At 39.8% G+C, this 14297-nt stretch overlaps 1 protein-coding gene across 1 annotated transcript; it reads right to left on the reverse strand.

The window, feature by feature from the left end:
* Positions 1-273: 273 nt before the first annotated feature.
* Positions 274-4812, reverse strand: LOC149716492 (uncharacterized). The gene is made up of 6 exons (XM_089843942.1): positions 4142-4812; positions 3202-3375; positions 2978-3095; positions 2702-2916; positions 2260-2543; positions 274-1516 (listed from the first exon to the last, which is right to left on the reverse strand). The coding sequence occupies exons 2-6, from the start codon at positions 3268-3270 to the stop codon at positions 1222-1224; spliced, it is 981 nt and encodes a 326-aa protein (XP_089700068.1). The 5' UTR covers positions 3271-3375; positions 4142-4812; the 3' UTR covers positions 274-1221.
* Between the last annotated feature and the right edge of the window lie 9485 nt (positions 4813-14297).

Genomic DNA, 14297 nt, shown 5'->3' on the forward strand with positions numbered 1-14297 from the left:
GTCCGAAAACACAATGCACTATATAAAAGCACACATTGCTAAACATACGTTCAAACCTCGTGAAACTAGCTGGCAATTGTAAATACTCTCAAAGTATTTCATTGTGATAATTTTAACCTTAGCTTTTGGAGGACAAAAAGTAGGTCCAAAAGTATTTTGAAAAATCACCTGACCTTAATTTGAGAATATAAAATGGTATATTTTAGAGCAAGATTTGAAATGAAAATTTAAATAAAATGTACCGCGTGGATTAAAAGGATTTTTTAAAACCTATACAAAAAAAGATCAACTTAACATTTCACTACGAGAAATGATATACTTTAACTTTACAGCCTTTGCTAGTGCTGTCAAGTTACGTTGTTTAAAAAGTGTACCCCCTTTGATGAAGAAACCTTGGGTCTAACTCGGAAAAATTCACCCACCTCGTAATGTTAAGCTCCAGAGAGATTAAAATTACAATTTTGGATTAAGTATCAATAGAAATCTCCTGACGAGATTTTCTTAATTACAGTTTTAAAATAGCAAGCAGACGGTATTTCTACCTGCATTATGTCTGTAAAGGTGGTAAAGTTACACTTCGAAATTGGCAGCTGCATTTCTACTGTTCTATAACTTTTGCAGATCTGTAACATATGTATGAATGGGGTTAATTTACAGTTTCAAACTAGCAGCTGGTATTTCTTCTTTTGCCTAGGGTTTGCAGAATCGCGCGGAATATTATTGCCAGGATAGAAAATTAACAGTTAATAAACAGAAAATGAAGAAATGACAACCAATTTGTCGGTCTAGAATTGCTGTGAAATTTTAGCGTTTTTTCAGGTGCGAAAATTGTAGCCATAATTTATATCTATTACAGCGTGGTAGCGATAAGAAAGCGTGTATTCAAAAGAATTACAGCTTAAAATATTTGCCACTATTGTGACAAATTGCGCAATCTACATACGAATGTTTTTATCCGACAGCTCTTAAGCTTTAAAATTATATTTAACTAGCTTGCTAGAAATGGACCACAGTTTAAGGGTCAATTAGAAGAAAATTACTTTATATGTTTTTTTATAAATACTGTTACTTTGTTTCTTCATTTTTTGTGTATTGTTTTTCTCGGCAACCAATTCTGATAGGCTTATGCCTCCAGTATATGAAAGTCAGTAGACCACAGTTTAGAAGCTAATATAAGTTTCTGAAGTGAGGGATACGTGCCAGTGCTGGATTATTCAATCCCTAATTTGAAAAACAGCCAATTATTCGCAGCTTCTTCTTGCGACGGGTTGACTTTTCGACACGAGCTGCTTTAAAACACGGACATAGTTTGAAGAAAAGTTCCAACGTTACTACTAAGCACGCCGGAATTAAACTTATGATGAAAATGCTGAGCAAGAGACGCACTTCGCTTTCGTTTTTGGTGTAGTCCAGGTCTTGGACGTGATTCTCTGTCGAGACGCATTTCTTGTTCATCCACGCGAAGGCTTTATTAATCGCCTCGTCGCACAAGCACGATGAAGCGGCGTACCGCAAACTGCAAAGGAAAGGAGCAAATATCGTATAACATCTTATAAACGCAACATTATATGGTCTACTACTGTTTATTTTAAATGAAATGCTTTTAACTTTGACATTGAAATCATTACGGGTACTTTGAAGAAATATTCAGATAATTGTTGCTCGGATTTTCTCGCTCTGCAAACCAGCATGCTTGAAAACCATCAAAACATTCGGCATTTGAGAGTTTTTTTAAAGGAAGATCTTATACCAGGAATTCATAGATTTTAGGAGCCCTTTCTGCTTGAACTAAAAGGGACGAGATGTAGAAACCTTCACCCTTGACGTCAGGCATAATGGCTTTGAAATGTTAAAGATCACAAGTAGAATATATCTATGTGGAGTATCTTACTAAGGAAAGGCTGATGACTTTAAACCTATTTCTAACTCCCTTTAAGCCTAACGCTCCAGAAATTATTGGCGATACTGGTACAAGGATGACGTATCTCTCGCAAATTCCATTTGCTCGAGGGATAATTACTTTGTCATCACAACCCCTTTGACGACTCGTGCATCATCTCAATATAAAATACAATATCTATGGGGTAATTGTCTTACGCAGTATCAATATATTGATCGTGCAGAATACTTTGGTAAAGAGGGGAATTAACTGCTTATCCCCGTTTTGTGGGCAATTTTATAGTAGAACGCTATTCGCTCCGGAATGGGGGCTCTATCTGTGGTAAGAGATAGAGCGTTATAGCTTTATTACAGGCTTACGTTTGACTAATTCGTTCCAAAGTCTCCTTGTCAATTGTATGATTTTGTGACATCATGAACCCAACGGAATCTGTTTTCAAAGGAAAAGGTGACTGGTAAATTAAGGGACGTCCGTCGTTTTCCCCTTTTATTTCTTCTCTACAAAACTTCTCGAGACCAGCCACTTCTTCGTGCCAGTCGATATAAACCAATTCTCCATTCACGACTTTCTTGAAGCGATTGACACCTTTCTTCGGGAAATAATATCTTTTTCGAATTTTCTTTCCAACATTACCGGGTATTCCCTAATTGAATAGGAGATATCATCAAACAATTCATTCGCTAGGCGAATGAGAATTCGAGGGACAGGACGAGACTTTGTTCAATAAATCATCATAAAAACGTGTTATCTGTCACTCTGTACAAGTATCATTTTTCAATAAAGCGCCGAAAAATTACTCACTCTAAAAAAGTCTAGCATGGCATCGGAGCCATGCGTCAAGAACCTGACGTTTTTAACTTTCAGGATGTCGCTTAAATGATTCATTACAATTTTCTGCCCCACTAAGACATCGACTGTTATATAGCCCAACACGACAATGTTTAGAACTATCAAACTCGAGTACCAGATATTCAACAAATGCGCCGAAACCCCGTGGACAATTTTCACCTCAAAACCTTAAATTAAAATATACGTGTCAACAGAAAAGTTTAAAATATATTGGTGGTGCTTTGTCACTTTGCTGAAAGAGTGGTGCCAAATACATCCACATGTAAGACCCAAGTTTGTTTGACTTTTCGAAAGGCTTTGTTAACGCCGAAAGAAGCAAAATAGCGAGAAAAACTAATCCGAGAAACTAAAAAGAATAAAATGTATACTGATAGGTTGAATTGAGAATTACGGAAATATTTTTCAATAATAAAAACAAAATTAGGACTAGTCTATGTATTCTGTTGTCTTACCCATAAAGGTATCGTTATAATATTGGAAAGAAAAGTATCACGTTGCGTTTGAGAAAGCTGCGAGAACATGGTGACTTTGGAGTAATAGATTTCAGTCGCAAATAATAATTTTTTAATACGGTTATACGAAATAACGTTCGGGAAGGTCTTCAAGTCAAAACTACCTGGTGAATCCTGAAATAAATGCAGGAATATATAGTTTCTGTGACTTCCACACTCACTTGAGGGTGTTTTGGTTAAGCTGGTGGCGGTTCTAAAGTTTTACCCATCTCAAATTATAAGAGTCAGACATTCAACCCTTTAGAGAAACGCCCTAGAAAAGGTGTTGTCTCCCTTCCTTGGGCTTGCCCTTGGTTCGGACCTTTCCCTGCCCCGTCCCGCGAACGTTTTCCTCGGCCGCCTCGCCCCCCGCCCAGGTGTTGCTATGGCTCATTCCCAGCTCTTGGGCCGCGCATACATTTTTTTGGACCGTATGGCACTGCTGTGCTCGGAGGGCGATCCCCCGGCCCCTCGAGCCTTCTGCTGCCTTCGTCCGAGCCCTGTCACCGACCACCTCCTGGCTGGGCTCGCCGCTGACGGTGTCCCACCTCTGTCACTTGCTTAAGGGGCGTTGCCGGGCCCGCTGGCCGATCCCGTATGCCTTGACGGCGGTTCCGCAGGTACCATTTTGGGCACAGGGATGAAGGCCGGAGGGGGGCGCTGTTGATGCCCCCGCGCGCAAGTGCAGCGCCTAATCAAATGCATTCTGAGTGTTAACCAGTACTTAATGAATTAAAGGAAGTGGAAGAGTATCTATACGTTATGTATTGTTAAACCCATAACAAAAAGTGGAGTAAAACTAGTGTGAGTGATGATGGTAATTCTTGTTTGTGACCCTTCATCTGCTGGCTTCTTACAATCACTACACATATTAAATATAATTAAAGAAGGCGAGACTTACCAAGCCGTACACCTGCTGATAGGTTAGGCTAAAAATATAAAGGAATGCGCATCATTAACCATTATCAGCGATTTTTAAGGCTTTGGCTGTATATTTTGCCTTTGAGTTTTGAAAGGTCTCGCGCACGATGTGGAATAATTTATAACAGCTTAATATTTTGAATTTGCAAGGCAACCGACGTTAAACGGTACGGCACCCCTTCCATTCGAAAGCGCAAAGTATGGAACGCCTTTGGTTTTGTGATATATAATATCTTATTTAGCTAATCAAGAATAGATTTCTTCTACTTGAAATCTTAAACAGGTTATTTTCTTTGTCATTGTGCTTGAATTAAATGGGAGGAGGGGTACCGACCGTCACTTTTGACATCCACTTAGCTAGGACCTTTGAGCTGCGCCACGACTAATGGGATCTATGAGCGCTTAGTCAGAATGTAAACAAGTTCTATTTGCGTGTTCTGAGCGAGTACATTAGGGTCGAGGGTTGTCCTACTTAAACGCAAGGAAAGAGGAGCGGACCATTTAACAACGTTTCAATATATTAGTATGGGGTCCAAAGCCTTTTAAAGATTTTAAATGAAATAAATCTATGTGTTCCTGATCTAATAAGAGTTCCAAGTAGTCTGTTAAGCTTAAAGGTAGGTTAGATGGAATTAAACCATTAAATATTTATCAAGGATATCGCTGAACATATTTACTTCAGATTTCTTCTTATTGCTATCATGATTTCGGCAATAATTCCATCGTAGTCGTCAATTACGGGTTTATTAATTTTGCTTCGATCAGCTCTCAGATAAATTAAGGGATAAAACTGAAAGACAAAAAAAAAGATCGAAATTAATTGACCTGTATGTCGAATAGCATGGCGGGTCAATTTAATAATCAATGGACGGTCCCTTGAAGTGGGCAAATTCAGATTTAATTCCCTAATAGCTTAGTACGTTTACCACACTGAGAATAGAGCAGCTCGTCATCGGATATCAAATTAACTTTTCAAAACGAGTTCTCGACCCGAGATCCGCTCTAAGGTGATCTGTTTAAAACGACTGTGTCGTTTTTTATGATGTTATAGAGAAAATTGGCGAGTGATGTCGAAGCAATTGGAATTAACCATAAGTCACTCGACGCCGCGATTAAGCGATGGGCTAAGTATTCAATCAGACTTCGCTCAAAAACTCATTTAAATTGGGTAAATGCATCATACCGTGTGTAAGGAATACAGACGAATAGTTTTAGACCCTTCCATCATCAAATATTTTACTTGAATCCACTAAGAGCTCAGCCAAAATTTCTGATCCTTAATGCCTGAACGAAAAACCAATTCTTCAGTCTTTTCTTCTCGCCGAATTTGAATTTCGTTCGATTAAGTTAAAAGGCTTTTCTCAAAAAGATTTAAAGTACCACTTTTGGAAAAACGATTGAGTGTGTTCGTGATAAAGCGCGGTGCTGCACTCGACAAACCCTTTTAAGACAATGATACTTTCGCTTTTTTAACGAATTTGAAGAAAAACCATAAAGGAAACTATTCTTTCTTAACAATACAGTAAATCCGTTCCGCGTTAACTGAAGTGTATTCCTGTTGAAGTTGAGCTTTAATTCCTTGGCTATACTTTCATTATATTCTCTATAAAATGAACCTTTTCTTGTTGCGCAACAGAGAATGCTCGCGTTAGGCTTTTATCGTTACTCACGCGGAAGCATTATGATTATTGTAGCTGTAGTTAAATGTATATTATTTATAAAATTTTAATGAACTTTCGAGCAACAAGGAACGCGCACGTTAAGGGTGGAAGTATACAGGGTGTTTCTGATAAGCTTGTCATAAATTAAAGTGTGTTCTTCAACTTCTTTGGGTCAAACTGAGTGTAAAGTGTCAAATAACATGGGGTCTACAACGCTTAGTTTCGGAGGCACGGACCCCCAAACATTGACCCCCAAAACGTGAAAAATGTCAGGGTTTCAAAGAAAATGTTCCGTCCCTTTTCTCGAGGACTGTTTCTAAGTTTCCTTTTTCACCAATGACTGGACACTTCATTTCGACCAAATTATCGTTGGCTAGACCGTCAGGGGAACAAGCCAAGAATGGATAAGAAGGGCTGACTTCAAAACCAAACTTCGTTTACTTTTAAATTAGACTTTTTTTAAAGCAACAAGAGTTTTTTTCGTTTATAATTCCATACTGTGTGAATTCATTTCCCTTAAAGTTTGACTGAAGAGCTTTTCGTATTTTTTAGTATAGACCAAGAGCCAGAGGCCTGGATCTTACCTCATAAAGTACAAAAGGTCTGACTATTGGAATGAGTTTAGTTTTGATGCTCATTAATAGATTTGGCCGTCTTACGCGTCACAGCTTGGGTTTTTGAGGGGGGCGGGGTCATGTTTGACCCTAATGAGGTATGATTTCTTACCTCATGAGGTACATGAATAAAAAAGGTGGCAAATGATAGAGCTGGAAATGGCGATTCCAATTATATGAAATCTGACGTCATCAAAGGGGGCCATCAAAAAATCAGACGGGGGTTAAAATGGTCAAATGAGGTATGAATTCTTACCTCATGAGGTACATGTATGAATCCGGTGTTGTTTGATAGATCTGGTCGTGCTAAATAACAGAATATAAAATCTGACTGGAAAATACGCGGCTAGGTTTAATCTGACGGCCTGAATCTTGCGTCAGACTATGACAACTTCGTGCCTCATAATGCTAGATTCCCACTCGACCGAAAAAAATCGGCGGAAATCACACAGCTGACGGTAGAAATTTTAACTTACGCCGGCGTAGACCGTTCACACTACGACTGAACGTATTTGGTTCACGTGACAGATTTGAGTGGCTTCCACAACATCTACTTCGCACTCTGAATTGGTATCTTTGTCCCATTTTCGCTTAGATCGTACAAGAAGGGATATTTTCTAGCCTCCTCGATAAAGTCTTCCTTATTAACGTCTAATCTCTTTTTCCTTCCATTAGTTTCATTTTTATTTCTTGGTGGCATGTTTCCGATAAGCGTTGGTCAAAAAAATAGCGGCTATCAATCGATCTCGCGTATGCGTGCGCTCTTGAAATTTATGTCGTAGTCAGTGGGTTAATATCATTGCCTGAGACACAGGCGTAACGTCGAACACGACCAAAAAATAGAACACAACTTACTCCTGGCCGAGCGGAAATTCCGTCGGGCTGGGCGTAATGATTTTTCGGTCGAACCCCTTTCTGCCGGGCTTCCGTCGTGTTTTCCGTCGAGTGGGAATCTAGCTTAAATGTAGCAGGGGTTATATTGTAAAAGCAGCCCCACTGATGTCAAGTATATTAAACTTAACTTGTTAGAGCGAGTTGACTCTGATTCTAACGAGGTAATGTGGTAAAATATTTGGGACTCTGATAAACGAGATGAACTTAAATCGGCATCGTTTCTAAATAAAGCTATTTCAATTCGGGGGGTAAGGAGAGTTTTTGAAGCAAACGAAAGTACAAAAATACTATTACGACCTTAAATCTAAGAAAGCGGCCAATAAAAGTACAGCATGATTTTCACTTGGCGTAAATCACGACTTTTCGCCCGACGTCAAGCGACAACCGAATAAAAACATGGTTACGCTGGACAAAAATTACTTTGTGTGGCGATATTAGCTTTCTGTTTTTTCGGTCGCGTACAACGTTAACGCTATGCGCGAGTCAATCAGCAATAAGCTTGAGTCTTGACGTCATTTTCAACCACGCGTGTTCGGAAAAAGACGTCCGCGCTCCGCCATGTTTTTATTTATTTCGTTCCTAATCGAGTCGGTTACTAGTACAAATCCCAGAGAATGCCGAAGTTCAATGCTGAAAGTTTTATTGAACAGGTTAGTAACCATCCATATATTTATGATATTTGACACAAAGATTACAGAAAAGAAAGAAAATAGATGGGTCGCAATTGGTGTAATGTTCAGTTTATCTGGTAAGCCTTGGTTTCATTATTTGCGGGAACCACGCTAAGTGAAAACGCTATAACGCTGGGCGACAACGTGAAAAACAAATCTGACGTTTGACGTCCAGCTGCAAAGTCGTTTTTTTCGGTCAAGTGAAAACCATGCTACGCCACGCAAGGCGACTGTGAGAGTAAATTTGGTGTGACTGGCTGCTGCTAGAACGGAACTGACTCGAACTAACTGCAGTCGGACCTTTTACCCAGGATTCCTTTGGTTTATTTCGGAAAGGCCTATTAACTGAATGGTGACCTAGTTCCTAGCTCTTTAGAAGAAACACCAGAAAATGAACCTCATGACTATGACGATAAAACCGTAAATATTGATTATCAGACTGATTCGGATGATGAATCAGACGACGTTTAAAATGTAACATTTTTGTATCTCTCTTTGCATTAAATAATAAGTGAACGTTAGAAGGTTTCATTGAATGAGTTTGAAATAAAATGGGCCTGTGTAGAGCTATATCAGTTGAAGGGGGAAACGTCACAGTTGGGCCTGGCAATAAACGGAGCCGGTTTTCACCCTCCCTCCGTGCGGCCGTGGTAGAACTCTATGCTAAAGTTTGCGCACAATAAGGCACCTGGGCGGGGACTGGCGAAACCCTGCCTCAAAAACTCTCCTTAACCCCCGAATTGAAATAGCTCTGTTATTAAATGATGCCATTTTAAGTTCATCTCTATATCACTTTCCAAATATTTTACCACATTACCTCCTTAGAATCAGAGGCAACTCGCTCAAACAAGTTAAGTTTAATATACTTGAAATTAGTGGGGCTCCTTTTACAATATAATACCTGCTGCATTTAAGCAAGATTTCCGCTCGGCCGGGCGTAAGTTGTTTTCTATTTTTCGGTAGTGTAGGCAATGATATTATCCAACAGACCGCGTCATAAATTTCAAGAGCGCACGCATACGCTATATAGATTGATAGCCGCCATGTTTTTTTTGTCGGAAACATGCCACGAAGGAAGAAAAATTTAACTAATGGAAGTAAAGAGGTAAGATGTTAATAAGGAAGTCTTTATTGAGGAGGTTAGATAATATCTCTTGTACGATCTAAGCGACAATGGGACGGAGATACCAATTCAGAGTGAGAAATAAATGTTATGGAAACCACTCTTACCTGTCACGTGACCCAAAAATATATCTTTCAAACTCAAAATTCAGTCGTAGTGTGAACGGTCTACCGCCGGACGACGGCATAAGCTAAAATTTCTACCGTATGCTGCGTGATTTGCGCCGGTTTTTTTTCGGTCGAGTGGGAGTCTAGCTTTATGAGGCACGAAGCTTTCATGGCCTGACGCAAGAATCAGGCCGTCAGATTAAACTTTAGCCGCGTATTTTCCAGTCAGATTTTATATTCTCTTACTTAACACTACCAGATCTATCAAACAACACCGGATTCATACATGTACCTCATGAGGTAAGAATTCATACCTCATTTGACCATTTTAACCCCCGTCTGATTTATTGATGGCCCCCTTTGATGACGTCAGATTTCATATATTTGGAATCGCCATTTCCAGCGTCAAGTTTCAAGACAACATGACTCGGGGCTAATTCTAAGCGCTTGTTGCGTGCAATCAATAAAATAATTTTACTGCCCAAGCGCATCAATTATCCCACAATTATTAGGTTTGCAACAAAAATATCAACAAAATTGTTTCAGTTCATAGGACAGAAGTTGTTATTTACTTGTTTCATAAATCTATAACCCAAGATCAAGCTAGATTATTTTTATACATAATTGGAATGATATTTGATATTTAAAAGAGAAAAAATAACCGTAATGTATATAGGCCGGGGTCACCTTACAATAAATTTAGCTAGCCCAGGCAAAATGTTATATGGCCGGGGCCATCTTGTTCAATTTCGAATCACGTTCGGGCAATCAAAAATATTGTTCTGGGGTATCGGAGTGGGTACCCGAATTACGTCGAGTATTCGGAAAATTAGGCTTAGCCAAAAATGGTTGTCGGGTAACAGTCGGGTATTTAAAGTTATCGGGGCAAGGATGATGGGGAGGATTCCCAAATCTGAGAGAAATGGGCGCTAACTGAGGTACAGCTCATTTCAGGTAGCACAATAGAAAATGAGGAGGAGTACTCGGAACAAATGACGTGTGGTCTTCGTGATTCGTCCGACATATACCACCCGCCGTTTTCCCTTGTATATCTCCCCCATTTCATAGCGTCCCCCGGACCTGAGCTATTCCACAGTTACATGTCTACCTCTCCCAGATTTCCGTGATCGGAGTAATTAGGGTTGAATAAATACTTCCTTCAAAAATTCCCTCAAGTACACTATTTTTACCATTAAATCTCAATAGTTGATATTATAAAAGAGAGGAAGCTTACAGAGAAAATGTTGCCCTCGACGTCATTTTCTACGTCATCTCGCAAGAGAAAATTAAAGCCGACCATTTCATTAAAGCATAGCCCACTCGATCACGCTGGCTGCTCGAGCAACAAGCGTGAACGAGTGGACTATACTTAAAATTAACACTTTCTTAATAGCGTTAGGCCTTGGCTACTTAGCTTTATTCAAGCTCATTTTAAAATTTAAGTAAGATAATGAATCAGTATGTTAGCAATTTTTAGTCGTTTAACTCTACCCTAGATTCACTAGCGTTCCTATATTTTCTCAGTTGATTGTAAACCCCCACTCTCTTTTCCCCCCTCCTTTTTTTGTACGCGAGCCTAAGGTAAAACGCGAGGGTCGGGACATGTTATCATGTAAATCATTCAGTGTATTAAACTCTTATTATTTTCAATCCTTAAACCTGACAATTATTTCGATCAATAAGTACAAGGGAGCTATCGAGAATGCTCTAACATCTCAGAAGTGGGATCGGAACGGAAAAATAATAAGAAAACGAGGCGATGCGAACAGGTTTAAGCCTAACAAAGAAATACACGGGTAGACGCCATGAGGCTTTCGAAAGTTTCGAGTGATTCATGGAATGCCCTCATGTGAGAAGAAGTAAAAAAAAACTGCAACAAGGGTTTATTATACTTCAAGGGCGCGTAAAACCAAAGAAATCCAACGTTCCCCGGATATATGTCTTTTATGCAGAAGTAGTAAGCCGTTTGAAATTCAGTCTGGAGCACGATTAGTTATACCAGCCAAAGAAGAAGCTATTGTAAGAAATAACGAAGAGACCAGCGTCCAGGTCAACGAGCAGTTAATTCAAGGATACGATAGCGACGAAGAAGGAAGCATAACTAGTTGCGGCGACGAGACTTCGAATCAAGAAAGTAACGAATCCGACGATTTCGGATTACAAGAACTATTTTCTATACCAGCACTTTATAAGCACTACGCTAAGAAACCTCTTCCTAAGGAAACGTCCAACGACTCGGACAAAGAGGATCTAAGAAACGGAATTGGATCTCACACGAACGAAAAGGGAAGATCAAATTCAACGAAAGCAATGTCTGACTACGAAAACGAACAAGAACAGATTGGGGCAATCCCTTTAGGCGCCTTTCAAGAAGCAATCCAGCAAGCAGTAGCCGCAGCCGTAAGAGCCGCGCTAGATGCAAGGTGGGCAAGTACCGCAAAACGCGCCTCAGAACGCGAATTACGTCGAGCATCATCATTGGGGAGGACAAAGTCAAGTCTTACCCGATTTTGATCCTGAGACGGCCCCTCATCAAACGAGTCGGATATGGGTAAAGAAAGTTACCGATACTGCCGCAGCCTATGGATGGTCTGACAGGGTAACCGTAAGCAATGCATTTCCGCGTCTAAAAGGTACAGCGAAGATTTGGCTGGAAGGACTAGACTCCGTAGTCCATGCCTGGCCAGAATGGGCGGCTTTGCTAGAAAGATGGTTTCCACCTCCCAAGAGTCTACAAGCTATGCAGAGAGACATGGAACGACGGGTTAGGAAATCGGGCGAAAGTCTAGAACGTTATTACCACGACAAAATAGCCAAGGCTAGGTTGTGTGGATTGTCAGAGGCAGCGATGGTTGAATATTTAATCACGGGATTGAATAATCATGCTTTAATCAAGTCTCTTAGCGTGAGAGATTTTGCTTCACCACCCAAGCTGCTTGTTTACGTCAAGCAACTAGAAGAAAGACTGCGTTTGACTCCCGACGCTACGGATGCTCAACGAAAAAGAACGTTCCCGGAGCGAACGAAAGACCACCACCAGGCAAAAGAATCAACGTCTGAAGAATCGCCAAAGCAACCCAACGGCGGAAGGAAGATGAAATGGAGGTTTAATGAAAAGGGTGAGCCTTTGTGTTATAATTTCTCTAATTACGGACATATGGCAAGAGATTGTCCGAAGCCTATGCGAAAGCCGAAATGTGAAAAATGTTTGAAAGTCGGTCACGCAACCAAAGACTGTAACGCCGGGGCGACGAGGACCATTCCTAAAGAAACGTTACACGTAGATTCCAGAGAAAAGAAACTGAACGAAAATGAAAAGTATTTTAAAGAAGCCCTAGTCAACGGACAAGAGGTTAGATCATACATCGATTTGGGAAGCAAATGCGTCATCATTAGGAAAAGCGACGCCCAACGACTGAAGCTTGAAGTCCAGCCAGTGGACGAAGGATTAGCGATTGGAGGTTACGGAGAGGGAATAACCAAACCAGAAGGCAAGACCCGAGGAACGATTGAGGAAGATCAAGTTAAAGCTACCGTCGAAATGTTAATTGTCGAAGATCACGTTCAGAGTATCCCGTTATTAATTGGTCAACCTTTCACGGAACAACCCCACGTCACAATCGTTAAGCGTCAGAACACACTCAGACTTTTCGCAGAAGATAATCGATCGGAATCGGAAGACGACTGTCTGAAAAATCTTCAGATTCCTGAGCTGCTGGAACAGGCTGCAACGTTATGAGCCAAGGACGCGAGCGTTATACCCCCAACTACTTTGGGTTTATTGAATTTACTAGTAAATACTCAGCCGGAGAAAGGTGCAGATAAATTCGTTAGGGGTTTTGTTCCTTTGTTATACAAGAAAGGTTCTCTATTTATTCCCTAAGAAATGGTCGAACGCCATGTTTTTTGCGGATTTTAATCTTCGATAGATTTACCTGATTGGCACTGACAGTATTGACTAAGGCCTCTGACCGCGTCATTCAGTGGGTTGAAGCGCACTACTGAAACCCGGGTATGGTAAGATTTATGTCCTGTACTGCCAGAGTAAGGTTTTCATTTCAATAAGATAAAAACTAAAATTCCACTTATCGCTGTCTTCGTAATTAGAGCAGAAAGAGAGTCCATGACCCAACCATATTTGAAAGTATTATTTTCGACATTTCCATCAATAACGAATGGTATATGACCAATAAACTCTTAGCTAGAATATTTTCTTTAACTAGTAATATTATATCATCTGTGCTTTGATTAATTTCCATGATTTTGGCGTTTATTGCAAAGTAAACCAAATTCAATTTCCAAAATCACGGGGTAAGTGCAAATTACAAGAACATCAAGTGTAGCATTAAAAGGTAATCAAATAGATTTAATAGTTCGAGATAATTAAGGGGACGAACAAAGATTTATTGTTTGAGAAAATCGAAGCTAATGTATATAGTGTAAATCTTACTTTAGCTTTTATCAGCGCGTGAGACTTGAGAGAAAATTCGATTCAAAGGCTCTTAACTGAACTACAACATTGATTTAGTTTGGCAAATCTTTCAGAAAAAGCTGGTTCTATATGTTTTAACATAGACTGTGTGTTAGCTGGTACTAATTCTTATCATGGATTCTACAAGAAAGTTGTCTTGCTATTCGTAAGTACTCCGGTTATGTTTCAAATTATCTGTATAGGAATGTGGACACTAAGGTATTTTTCTCGCTTCGCAAGTTCGTTTGCTTTCCCCGCGAGAGTTACGTACACAACAAATTCGTTCGCACGCTTGTAACGCCTAATATTCTAAAACCTTATTTGAAATGAAAACATTCAAACTATACCCCTCAACTTGCTAAACTGTCGGGGCTTGCGAGTTATCTTGAGGTGGAATGGCTTCTGCATGTAGTGATGAAAGGTATAGGCTTAAATTTCATAATGAAATAAACATTCCGAGGGGATACTTCGTACAAGTTTGTATTTATTAAACTCAAAAACAAACTCCGTCTCAATCGAGACATTAAAAGGTACTCCTTACTATTTTACAAGGATTAATCAAGATTATATACACATATTTACAAATTTATAGTGC

This window comes from Phalangium opilio, unplaced genomic scaffold, assembly GCF_054372755.1.
Source record: "Phalangium opilio isolate 3A_F unplaced genomic scaffold, DU_Popi_V2 ptg000009l_1, whole genome shotgun sequence".
Lineage (NCBI taxonomy): Eukaryota > Metazoa > Arthropoda > Arachnida > Opiliones > Phalangiidae > Phalangium > Phalangium opilio.

What these genes read in the sequence shown, in the direction of transcription:
- LOC149716492 (XM_089843942.1), bottom strand. Translation starts at nt 3,270, where the DNA reads ATGTTCTCGCAGCTTTCTCAAACGCAACGTGATACTTTTCTTTCCAAT. An exon ending in TTATAACGATACCTTTATGG is followed by an intron (nt 3,096 to 3,201) that starts GTAAGACAACAG and finishes TATTCTTTTTAG; the next exon opens with TTTCTCGGATTAGTTTTTCT. An exon ending in GGCACCACTCTTTCAGCAAA is followed by an intron (nt 2,917 to 2,977) that starts GTGACAAAGCAC and finishes TTTTAATTTAAG; the next exon opens with GTTTTGAGGTGAAAATTGTC.